The sequence below is a fragment of the Notamacropus eugenii genome, chromosome 1 (assembly GCF_028372415.1).
Source record: "Notamacropus eugenii isolate mMacEug1 chromosome 1, mMacEug1.pri_v2, whole genome shotgun sequence".
Taxonomy (NCBI): domain Eukaryota; kingdom Metazoa; phylum Chordata; class Mammalia; order Diprotodontia; family Macropodidae; genus Notamacropus; species Notamacropus eugenii.
In genome coordinates, this window is record NC_092872.1 from 27,342,528 (window position 1) to 27,355,135 (window position 12,608).

A 12,608-nucleotide genomic window follows, 5' to 3' on the forward strand; every position below is an offset into this window, starting at 1 on the left:
TTGAAATATTTACCCCAAAACCTACTGAAGGGAAAATATTCACTGTTTTTTAAATTAGGGAATTTAAATTTCTTTCCCAGCTAACCTCAAGCAGTATCCCAACACCCTTTCTACAAATGAACCTAGAATTTAAAAGCATTTCCTCTTAGCCATTGTTTGCATTACTTTTACACATATACAGATGATCTAGTATTATATGGTCTACCATCACGATTATTATTTATTTAATGAACACTAATAATGTGCTTGGTACTGAATGAGATAAAGTCAGTTCCTGAGCTCAGACTGACAATCTAAGATAAATGAATCACACATAACCACATAAGCTGATTAGACGCACCAGCCATTCATTTCTGCTTTTCCTTTCTTTATCTCATTTTTTTAATGGAAAAGATTTTAGAGGCAATGAGTGATCTGTCAGAGTTTGAAACATATGACCAAAAGATAAAGAAAATAAGGAAACATGAGAGAAAGAGAAAAGCCTAATTCCTGTTTCAAACTTTTTAGTCCCATGCCAGCAAACTGAAATCAACATGAGAAAGAAGAAAAAATTTTGGCTGCATTGGAGGTATTGTGATAGAAATTACATACATTAATTAATTTGGACCCCATTAATTTGGAATCTGTCTGACCTCAGAAAGCATTCATAATTTCTACTGAATAAGAATCTAATAAGAAGACTGAAATAAATGGTGTAACTCAGAACTTTTACATTTATTTTAAACATGATTAGGCAATTACCATTTTCATGCTAATCTGTGGAATTATTATCCTGCTGCAGCTATCAATTAATGATGCTTTTAACAGTATCCTGTTATGTCACAAGATCCTCAGTTTCAACTCAAATCAAACATTTATAAAATTTGCAAGGCACTGTGATAGGCAATAAGGAATACAAAGACAAAAATCAAGAGAGTCCTTGCCCCAAGGAGATCTATAAGGAGGAATGTTGACTACACATGGGTAAATTATTTTGTCATACTTTTATGAGGGAAAAAGCATTGATAATCTACTTTGTTCAAATCCCACTGTCAAAACATACTAGATGTGTGATGCTGGTTAAGTCATTTAACTTCTCAGAAACCAAGGCAAATCTCTAAGACTCTAAGTTTCAGAGAAAGTGCTAACCTACATTATTGGAGGGAATTTCCTCATCTGGGAGTTCTTCATGCCCATGAAATCATAGGTCAAATCCTTCTTCCTGTCCTTTAAATGCCAGTTTGATCTGGATGAGGATCCAGCAAAAGAGACAGAGAAGGAGCAGTCCGACAGGTAGGAAGATGACCATGAGACAGCAATGTTATGAAACCTAAAGAGAAGAGAGTATCAAAGAAAAGGGGTGTCAAAATGTGTGCGTGTGTTTGCCCTTCATTTTTGAAGGAGACCATGCCATCAGAGAAATGATGACATGACTCGGACTTGACTTTGTTTTGGGTGGGGAAGGGCTGTGCAGGTCCCCAGCCTCACTTCTCCTCCAGAGCCATCTGAATCCAGTGACCAGATATCCATCAGGATGACTGCAGATGACCCAGGATGAAGCAATTGGGGTTAAGTGACTTGCCCAAGGTCCCACAGCTAATGAGTGTCAAGTGTCTAAGGTGAGATTGGAACTCAGGTCCTCTTGAGCCCTGCACTGGTGCTCTATCCACTGCACCACCTAGTAGCTCATCAAAATGTGCAGAGAGATCAAAGAAAGAGGAGGGCTGGGAGAAGGCCATTAGAGTTGGTGATTAAGAGATCATTTACAACTTTGGAGAGAGCAGTTCCCACTCAATAATGAGATTGGGGCCAAACTGTAGTTAAGAAGAGAATGAGAGGAGAGGGAATAGAGGTGTCTCTCGAAGATGACCTTCTCAAAGAGGTTAGCTACAAAAGGGAGCAGAGATGTGGGGTGATAGCTAAGAGGGATGGATGAATCAGGTAAAAGGGCTTTGTTTTTGGGATCTTTTGTTTGGTTATTTTTGGGATGAGGGAAATATGGGCAAATTTATAGGCATTAAGGAAGCAGCCAGCAGATAGGAAGAGATTGAAGATAACCTAAAATCCCTCTAAATTCTAGTGTCTGCCCTCTTTTAATCATTTCCTATTTATTCTATGAATAGTGGTTTGTACATATTTGTTTAGTTGTTGTCTCCTCCGGTAGACTGCAAGCTCCTCGAGGACAGGACCCATCTTTTGCCTTTTTTTATCCCCAGTGCTTAGCACAGTACCTGTCACAGAGTGAGCACTTAAGAAGTTGTTACTTACTCATCAGTGAGAGAACACAGATGATAAAGGAGACAATCTGCTGGAGAAAATGGCAAGGGATGAGATCACTTCTCCATGAAGAGGGTAAGCCTTGGCAAGGTGAGAGGTCACATCATTACGTGGGACAGGGATGAAGAGAGAGATGGTGGCAGAAGGAAGCAGATCATGGGAGTAACCCAGAGAAGAGGCTTATCCAGCAAGACATGAGGGGACCCAAAATTCAAGAGAGGAGGTCAGTGTTCAGATGAACTGGCTCATTAAGGGGTCATAGCATAGCCAGTGCAGAGGTGATGGCCTGGGAAAGGAAAGGCTCAAGGGATGGGCAATCATGGTGAAAGCCAAGAACCGAGTGTGAGGTTTCAAAGGAAAGGTGGAATAAGAGCAACAAAGAACTGAATTTTAGAGTCCTTAAACATGGACATTGTGCATTTCCCCATTAACCAAGCTCAGCCAACGTGGAGGGGAATAAGCCCAGCAGCCAGGACCTGAGGAAGACTATGATATCAATGAACTGGGGAGTCCTACCTCGGTGCACCCAGCAAGGCAGAGAAGTGAATTTCTTAAAGCCCCTTAAAATTGTTAGGTTTTTAAAAAAGTCTATAAACTTAATAACCCTAAATCATTTTTTGTATATATGATACAATGTGCTGTTTCTTTTCATATGGTGTGTGTGTGTATGTGTGTGTGTGTGTGTGTGTGTGTAGAGAGAGAGAGAGTATATGATTTTTTTAAAAAAGTTACTCATGAGCATTTACCAAAAATGTACACACTATTTTTTCAAATGTTTTAAAGTAATTCATTCAATGTCAAAAATCAATGCAAGCAGCCAAGCCTTTGTGAAGATTCTAATAATAGTGAAAATGTATGTAAGGAAATAGTGAATGGAGAAATATTTCACTTTTAAGCATATAAGGAGTCATGAAGATGGTAAAAAAAAAAGATTTTTTGGCAAATTAGATAAATTATTTTGACAACATCTTTTTGCCTCTCAGTCTAAAACTGTCTGGTCTATTGGATACATAACCCACATTTTAGACTGATTTAAAGACCTGCTTGTTCAATAGATACAACTGCTTTGGAGAACCCTTATGATCTATAGGGTACATAACGTTTTACCAAACTGACTAGAACAGATGTCTTTTTGTTAAATAATAGGTGCTTTATGGTTTTTCATTAAATTTTTATATTTCATAAAATGGCAGACTTAAATATACAAAATTAGGCTTTCTTAATATTAAACTGTGACAAACATAAAAAACATTAAATCACTGCTAAGATGTTACTGTAGGCTCTACACACTTTATTAATAGCTCTGTTAAAAAGAGTAACAATGTGAGGCAGGAAAGTAGAATTTTACTTTAACGACCTACCAGGTCATCCAAAGGGCAACACAAGGATACCTGGGAAGAATAAGGAGCTGCAACATTTTACCAACATTACTTATATCAGAGGGTAATTAAGGATGAAACTGGAAGGACAACAAAAAGAAAATCGAAAAGCTCTGTAAAGATTTTTATAAGTACTCTTTTTTCCATTAACGATGAAGGAGCCACCATATTTAGGCTCTGCCAGGCTTCATAGAAATGGTACCAAGGAAACCAAAAATGGGGTGAACAATGTCCTAAAACAGGGACAGAAAAAGGAAGTCGAGCCTGGAAAAGACTTGTCTTTGAGGGCACGTAAGGTATCTGAAGGAGGGAAAGATATCCAGGGCTTAGAGGTGTCCACAGACTTTATTACTCACAAAAAAGTTGACAGAAAATATTAATAACAACTAACCCACTCAAATGTGTATTTGCCATCTCCATTAATTTTGGGGAATAATCCTTACACAAGTAATATTCTTGATAAAGTTATAAGAAGGAAATATCAGAGAATCTTGTAAACAAAATTCTCGCAGCAGGCCACCTTGATACAGCAGCTTTTACAAGATCCTATGGTGCTTACTGTTTGAGCATAAAAAGTCATGTGACTTGGTTGGGCAAAATGGCGCTTTAAGAGCTATCCTCCAACAAGCTATTTGAAGGGACCTTTTTCATGTTGGCAACACTTCTACTTCTAATGTCTCCTCCTAATTCATGAGATCATCCCTGAATCTCCATCTGAGGAAGAACGCACACCAACCATTTTCCAATCCTGACTCCTTTTAAATTTTGGTTATCCCTCACTGTCTGCCCTGCTTGTCTTTTACTATGTTGTCTTCCCTTCTCATTGGAGGGCAGGGACAGTCTATCTTTTTTATTATACTCGTATCCCCAACACAGTGCACAGCACATAGTAGGTGCTTAATAAACATTTACATAATCTGTCTGTCTACCATATTATCTTTGTGGAAAAGATAGAGAGATTTGGACTAGACAGTTGTATAATTAGTGGATTTGGAACTGGTTGAATGACTGGACTCAAAGGGTGGTGGTTAATATCTCAAAGTCAGCTTGGCAAGAAATTTCCATTGGAGTCATCCCAGGGATCTGTTCTTGGTGCTGTTCTATTTAACAGTCAGTGTCTTGGATAAAGGTAAGAATGGCATGCTTATGAAATTTCTAGATAAAATAAAGCTGGGAGAAATGTAGATAACACACAAAACTCCAAAAGATCTTGATAGGCTACAACATTTGGACTGAATCTATAAGACAAAATTCAATAGGGATAAATGTAAAGTTTTATATACTTGGGTTAAAAAAATCATCTGTCCAAGTATTAGGTTGAGGAAGCATGATTAGACAGCAGTTTGAAAAACCTCTGAGGGGTTTAGTGTATACCTATATAATATGCATGTATATACATATGTATATATGTATATACACACACATACAAATATACATACACACATACATACACATACATATATAGACACATACATATATATGTATATGTGTGTATGAATATGTGTATATATGTATATCTTGTACAGGCTGTGCATAGATAATATTTTGGCCCAGAATTGGACAGAAAAAAATGAAACGGCTTAAAAGGGAAACTGAAGAGTGATTTTAACTATGACAGTCTTCACCCTGAAATAAACAATGATTTTTTAAACAATATTCTTCCAATGATGGAATATGGCTCTGAGTGATATCACAGTCTTTGAAGAATTAAAGCTGAAGGTTACAAAACAGGTAAGTGAGCACATATATATGAATAGACTGAATTCATTACCAATCAAGATTTGGGTAAGACAAGCAGTATAAAAATATTATCAGAGATATAAAGGTCCAGAGCAGAGACTGAGCACATCATGTAGTCAAACTGAAGGATAACTGGACAGCCTATATGAACTCAATTGGTGTTCCCACAATGTCAAAAGAACTACAGGAAGGGCCACTGTACATTGGATGAGTGTCCTATGGAGAATTTATAGGAGGCCATATTACATGATGAGAGGGCATGGATGGATTACAATCTGTGTTGTTAGATGGAATAACCACATCCATGAAATAAAAAGTCCACTAACAATGAGGACTTGCACCTGTGGAGTGGTATAAAAGCTATAACCCAGAACATGTAGCACTGAATAGGAGCTAGGCATTCATGTACTAAGAGGGATAACAGATGGATAGATAGCCTTGACCTTACCATGCTATTCATCAAAAATTAAAAGAATCAGAGGACTACTCTAAATATGTTAAGTAGGTCTGTAAGATTTACAGAAAGATATGGACAAGAATGACACAAGGGAAGATATGAGTGGGATGCTATCTGCACCAGTAAAAGAAGGACTGTCCCCACATCAGTGAGAACAGGATTCATCAAAACAGTGAATGACAGACCTAAATTTGAATTTCCTACTTCATGCCTATGACAAAAAACTGCATTCAATATGTTAAAAAAAACCCCACCATTTTAGCAAGCAAACTTATCAAATAGAGAAGGATGGCCACCAAAGACAACACTGCTTTAGGAAAAAAAAATTCACTTGTAAAGGTCAACAGAGGATGTCAGAATATCATCAGTAGTTTCATTTCATAAAACACTTAAAAGTTCTAGAAGCAATAACTAGTTGACAGAAAATTTAATTTAAGACCTAAAGAAAATTTGATGTGAGACCAACTAAGAATTTAAAGATGAAAGTAACAGTAGGAAAAAAAATAGAAGCTGATGACAGGACACTCTTAAGATCTTTTGTTTGCTATGCCTTGTACAAGAAAGTTGAAATAACACTTAAGAAAATTAAATCAGTTAGAGAAACTGGATCAAATACACCCCAAGGAAATCTATGCTGGAGGTGACAAAATTGTGAAAGCACTGAGAAGTTATTTTACAAGTCATTTCTACAGGAGGAAGAAAACAAATACTGAGAAAAATAATGGATAACAACATGGTTTTATTAGTAGTAATAATAATAATGAGCTAACACCAAGACAGCACTTTAGGGTTTGAAAAAAAGCATTCTCTCATTTGATCTTCATAACATTGATGGGAGGTAGGTGATCTTATTTCCCTCATTTTACAGATGAGGAAACTGAGGCTGACAGAGGTTAAATGACTTACTCAAGAACACACAGTTAGCAAGTGTCTGAGGTGGGATTTGAATTCAGGTCTTCCTGACTTCAAGTTCAGTGTCTTGATCACTTGTTTAGTCATTTTTCAGTCATGTCTAACTTTCAACCCCTTTTGGGGGTTTCCTTGGCAAAGATGCTGGAATGATTGATCATCTCCTTCTCCAACTCATTTTACTGATGAGGAAACTGAGACATACAGAGTTAAGTGAGTTGCCTGGTTAGTAAATATCTCAGGTTGGATTTGAACTCAAGGGCTCCTGACTCTAGGCCCAGCACTCTGTTCACTGTGCCATCTAGACTGAACCACCACCTATTTACCTCTAAAAGACAACTAATAACATTATTAATTACTCACCCATAAGTCTATCTTATAATTAGCTGAAGAATTTATTTTTAAACATTTCTATAGCATGGCACATTCCTGCTATGAGAAATTTCTCTAGTAATATAGACTGCAGTGGATTAATTGTATGAGTCTTAGAAGACTTGCCTGAGATACAGAGCAGTTAAGTGACTTGCCCAGGGTCACAGAACTAGCAAATATCAGTGCCAGAATTTGCACCCAAGTCTTCCTGATTCTAAGCTTTCCACTTCACATTGCCTCCACCTCCTTTATTTTCGATATAAAAATAAGTATGAGAACTATACAAAAATGTATCAAAGATATCCTCCATGAAAATGTGAGAAAGGCACAAACAGGATTGCTCAAGCAATTATGGCGAGCAAAACGATTTGCAGGGCTCTGAAAGTCAGGATTAGGTATGTTTATTGCTAGTTGATAACACAACAGCACTTGACTAGTTAGACATTGGTTAGTCAGTCAACCAATAAAAATTTATTAAGAAATTATTTGGCAGGTATCCCCGGGGATACAAAAAAAGGACAAACCACCATTCCTGCCCTCAAGGAGTTCCCATTCTAATAAAAGGAGACAACATGCAAAAAAAAACAAAAAAACAAAAAACAAAACTGTCCCCACAAGTTGTATACAGAGAGATGGAAGGTAACCTCAGAAGGAAGGCACCAATAACAGGGGAAGCCAAGAAAAGCCTCCTGCAGAAAAAAAAAAAAGGAAAAGTAAGATTTGGGTGAATCTTGGAGAAAACAAGGGAGGTTTAGAGAAGAGAATTCCAGGCTGAGGGATAGCCAAGGCCAAGGTCGGGGCTGGGAGATTCTTCATCTGACAGACCTTCTCTTGCATATGTTATGATCACACAAGATTTCTTGATAGTTTTAACCACAGAGCTAATTCTCCCCAATGACCTTCTAGTGTTCACCAATAGATCAAAATAGAAAAGGAATTTCCTATGGATGATGAAGTCCTCCATATGTTCTTGTTGGCAGATGATAGTTTCTTACCGCATCAGACCCAGACTGTTAAAGGGCCTCTTTGATGAGATCTATAATAACTAAACGATATTGGCTTAATAATCCACACAGGAAAACTAAAGGAATGAAAAATATCGATTTCATCATTCAGACCATGACATGCAGTTTGCAGGCCAGTTCATGGAGCTGGTACATTAATGTGTGTGTATATGTGTGTGTATATCTATGTATCCATCTATTTATCTGTCTAAAAGAAAGGAAGTACAGATGTATAATGAACTGGAACCAGAAATTAGGAGAGTATGTTGACTTGCATTTGGGAAATTATGCAATGCTTTTAATAATTCCATCCAAATCTCGGTTATATAGGCCCATTAAAAAATACAAATATTCTCCTATGAAGGCTTTATAGCTGTGAATCTTTAAGCTCCATAATCTCCAAAGTTCAGTTGTCGAGGGTTATATTGTGGAGACAAGTACACTTTAACATCCTTTCAACAATATCGTAGGCTAAAAAAATTATGTAAGTGAAATGCTTAAGGAAATGTAAGCCAGTCATGTAATGAGGGGAAAAGTAATACATGAGCAGGCTATATGCTACAATGGTATCTACAAACATAAAACATCTAGAAGAAGGCTTAGTATGCTGGTAGATCTCACCAACGAGCTTCAATACAATGAAACTTAGATTCTACTATAGGGTGATCCGTAGCAGGAGGAGCTTTCACCTTCTCTTGCCAGTAACCAGACCTTTATGACTCTTTTTTGGCTTTTTCCTCACTATTCCCTCATGTAGGTACCTTTTTCCTCCCTTCCTCATTTTTCAAAACTCCTTGATGTGTTGCCTTCTCCCACTAGAATTTAAGCTCCTTGAGAGAAAGGATATTATTTTGCTTTACTGTAATTTGTATCCTTAATACTTAATACCATGTCTGGCATATAGTCAGTGCTTGATAAATAATTTTATTTATCTATCTGCAGAAGAACACGAAAAATTACAGAGGATGAAGAGGTATAGATAAATTGCTAACTGATGGAAGGAATACTGACATTGATGAAATTCCAGATCCACTTAAGTTTTGACATATAAAGTATATTCTAGAGTTTCTTTTACAGAAATTTTTTAATTTTACATTTTAAATATAAAAATGGAAAAGGGAAATAGAATGATAAAATATTCCTACCTCAGATTTTGCCATAATAAAAATATCACAACACATAGAAAAATTCAACATATCAACATAATATTCATCAGTATTATGCCCTCATCAATATCATATATATATTCATGTGTTTGACACCAGTTTATATTTCTGAATGAATGTATTATGATACCAAGATGAAAAAATTTTCATCATAAAAAGAGTTTAACAGCAGTACAATGTCATCTTAGTTTTCCACGTATAAATTAAGTAATTCAAAAGATGATGACTTAACTATCTGAATATTAAGTCAAGTCCATAAAGATTCAGGAGTGAATGATGAAACAATGTGTCAAAAGGGTCATTACATCATCCAGAAATCAAGTTAAGTTTAAGCTATGAGGAAAGCAGTCAATTTTATCAACCATGTTCACATTTTTAGGAAGAACTCATCAGAAATAATCAAAGGCAAGAAAAATAATATCCTCTAACCTAAATTTGCCACGTAAGTGCCAGAAGGCTTCTTTTCCTTTTGGTCTCTAGCAAATATCAGGAAAATAAAAAAGAATAGGATGAATTCAGCTTCTATCCAGATAAGACTCGAAACTTAAAAACTTTCGGGGCAGCTAGGACTTCTACTCTCTCTTTTCCTCATGAAAGTTTTTCAAGTAAGATATAGTCCAAGAATAAGCACATTTCCCCCTAACTTTTAAACCACAGTTTAACAAGGAATAATATAGATTTTCAATCCTCTCTAATGTGAAATAAGTTCCTTAAAAGGTATGGGGAAGCTCCTTTTAGCCTAAGTAAAAAAAAAAAAAGACATAATCATGGAAGTGATGAATGTCAGATTTTCTATATTTTCTATAACTGAAAGATGGAAAAATTATTTCTTCTTGTCTTAGTCTCTAGAATTCACAATTTTAAATGTCATAGAGCATCCAGCACTCACTTTACTGTTATTCCTACCTGTCAATAGCTGGAAGGCACTTTCAATATAAACTGGGTCATCCTTAATGCTTATTATATAACTCTTAGATCCATTTTTCAGGAAAAGGGTTTGTTTTCCTTCTAGAAGATTAACAACATGCACAATGTGGCTTATTTAATTTTATATCATTTTAAATTAGTTTCTATTCATTCTCTTTTCCTTAATTAGATGCTATAGGATGATCAAATCTTTCTTTAAAAGCCCTCCATGTTATTCTCAAACTCAATCTACCCTTCTATCCAATCATCTTTCCATACACTTCCCACCCAATCACCCATACATTTATCTATCCATCCATCCTGTTAGTTCTTGATGCAACTTGGACAAAAATATCCTTGCACGTGGCTAACTGTTGCACTGTTCTCGTTTGACCAGTGAGAGAAGATGTGCCTTGGCCACCCACATTGTTGGATTTCATGTCTTGGGTGTGGGAGATTTCATTTTAAAGAAATCATTTAGTCCACTCTGGGGTATTCCATTTTGGCACAAGTAAAGCACTTTTAAGCAAATGCCTTTCCCAAAGATTATTATGAGAATCATGACCCACAATGCTTGTTGTTCTGCCACCCACCTTAAATAATTGCTTCATATTTAATGTCTGCTTTCTCAAGTATCGACAAGTGAAAAACCACTTACAGTATAAGGAAGAGATTAAAATGGTCTAAAAATGAAGTGAAACAGGAATGCTTAGTAAATGTACCAACAATGTTTATAATAGTAACTGCAATTGTATTGAAAAGTCAAGTATTGGAACCGTCTAATTATTCAAACTTTTACTTCCCTGCAGGTGTAAATACATGAGCCTAATAAGCTTTCCCACTGTGAAGGAGCTTACTTAAATTATATTAAAATATTAAAAACTATTTAATGAGCTTTTTCCCTCCAAAAGTAAATTGAGTGTGTGCCTGAACCTGCTTGAGGCAAAGGAAGTTTCAAACATATCGTTTTTTAAACTAGCCATTATTTCCCATGTTGGAAAAAAAAATGGCAATTTTATTTCTCAACAGCAAATGAAACTGTCAGGAAAATTTAGGTGCAATAAAATTGGGTGGTTAAACCAACATACTGGATTTAGAATAAAACTGAATTAAAGGAATTAAAATTAATTCTTATGTCAGTCAAAATTTAAGAAATACTATTACAAAGCTTAGTTTCTTTGCAAACAGAAATTCCTTGTTTTGGGTTAAGTGCAGATTTATCAGTCTTCTTAATGGTGTCACATTGGAAATTTGTACATTGAAAAATATTTTGCATAAGATGTGTTGCTTCTGGCAACTTCTCTGCCTAAATAAAAAGTTGTCAAGCAGTGTGACTTTAGTGGTACAGAGTTTTAAAATGGTGGCTTCAGTCCAAGGTTAGCTAATAACGGCTGACATGCCCTGGAATCTTGAGGCCTAAATCAACATTGTTTTCACAGCTGTAATTAAGCCACCTAATCAGAAGCACATTTTGACGGGACAGTTTCTGGAAGCCAGACATTACAATTTCTTATGCCTGGAGCGCAGTGGCTCATGAGAGGTCCTCATTTAATTTCAGGTTTTTTTTTTTTTAAAGCAGTAAAATGAAAAGACTATTTAAAAGAAAGCAGCATGCAACTGTTGAAATGAAGCAGGCCTATGTGTTCATGGCTTGACCAACCTTGTATCCCACCCTTCTCAGGCTCTCTGCCGAGTCCCCATCTCTCAAGTGGCAGCTGCACACAGTGAGATTAAGGGCTTCTGCCAAAATCAACAGATGAGCTGGTCTGAACTGGCTCTCTGTGTGTTCTGATTGTAAATTGTGCTGGTGATGATTAGAGAACTCTAACACAGGATGTCGACTCTTAAAACTGTCCAGAGAAAATAATTTTTTTTTTAGTTCAGGAAATTTTTTTAAACTTTTTTGTGGCTTGGTACATAGTGTTTTGTCTATAACTTTCAGATGATTCAATTGAATTCACCCAAATTAACTATGTTATTTTTTTTTTTAAAAAAGCCACTGCCTGTTCCCAGCAGGATCCTTCATCTCAGGCTGTTTCTGTAATGGTGCTGCTGAAGGAAGGTCTTCTACCAGCCCACAAGTTGTGTGCTTTTACCACCTGCCAAAAGACCAGAGCTCTAAAATGGGGAGAATTGAGGACAGCTATTTGGACTCTTATCTATTAACTATGTTGACTGATAGAAAAGTGACATTATACACTTGCAATGTTTATGCTTCTCTGTGCCCTTATATTCAGTAACTTTAAAATAAACTTTCAACCCCAGAGGCCACTGTAAAACTATCAATATGAAGGCACCAGTCACTGGGGTCTGATTACATTTAGTTCTGCATTTTAATTACATATGGATTCTATTAACTGAACCTTTTGCCTTATAGGCAACATTTTAATCAAATTACTATAATTTTCAAATATGTTAC

The 12,608-nt window shown here is 36.3% G+C and overlaps 1 protein-coding gene across 10 annotated transcripts in view; it reads right to left on the reverse strand.

The window, feature by feature from the left end:
• Window positions 1-12,608, reverse strand: part of CCDC171 (coiled-coil domain containing 171) — a 509,668-nt gene that overhangs the window by 33,975 nt on the left and 463,085 nt on the right. The window contains exon 27 of one of the 10 annotated variants that reach the window (XM_072655971.1): window positions 1,140-1,309. The exons of the other annotated variants lie outside the window; for them this stretch is intronic. Coding sequence (XP_072512072.1) covers window positions 1,301-1,309 — 9 coding nt within the window. The 3' untranslated portion in view covers window positions 1,140-1,300. Of the gene's footprint in view, window positions 1-1,139; window positions 1,310-12,608 lie in introns of those variants that run through there. 10 annotated transcript variants of the gene reach the window in all.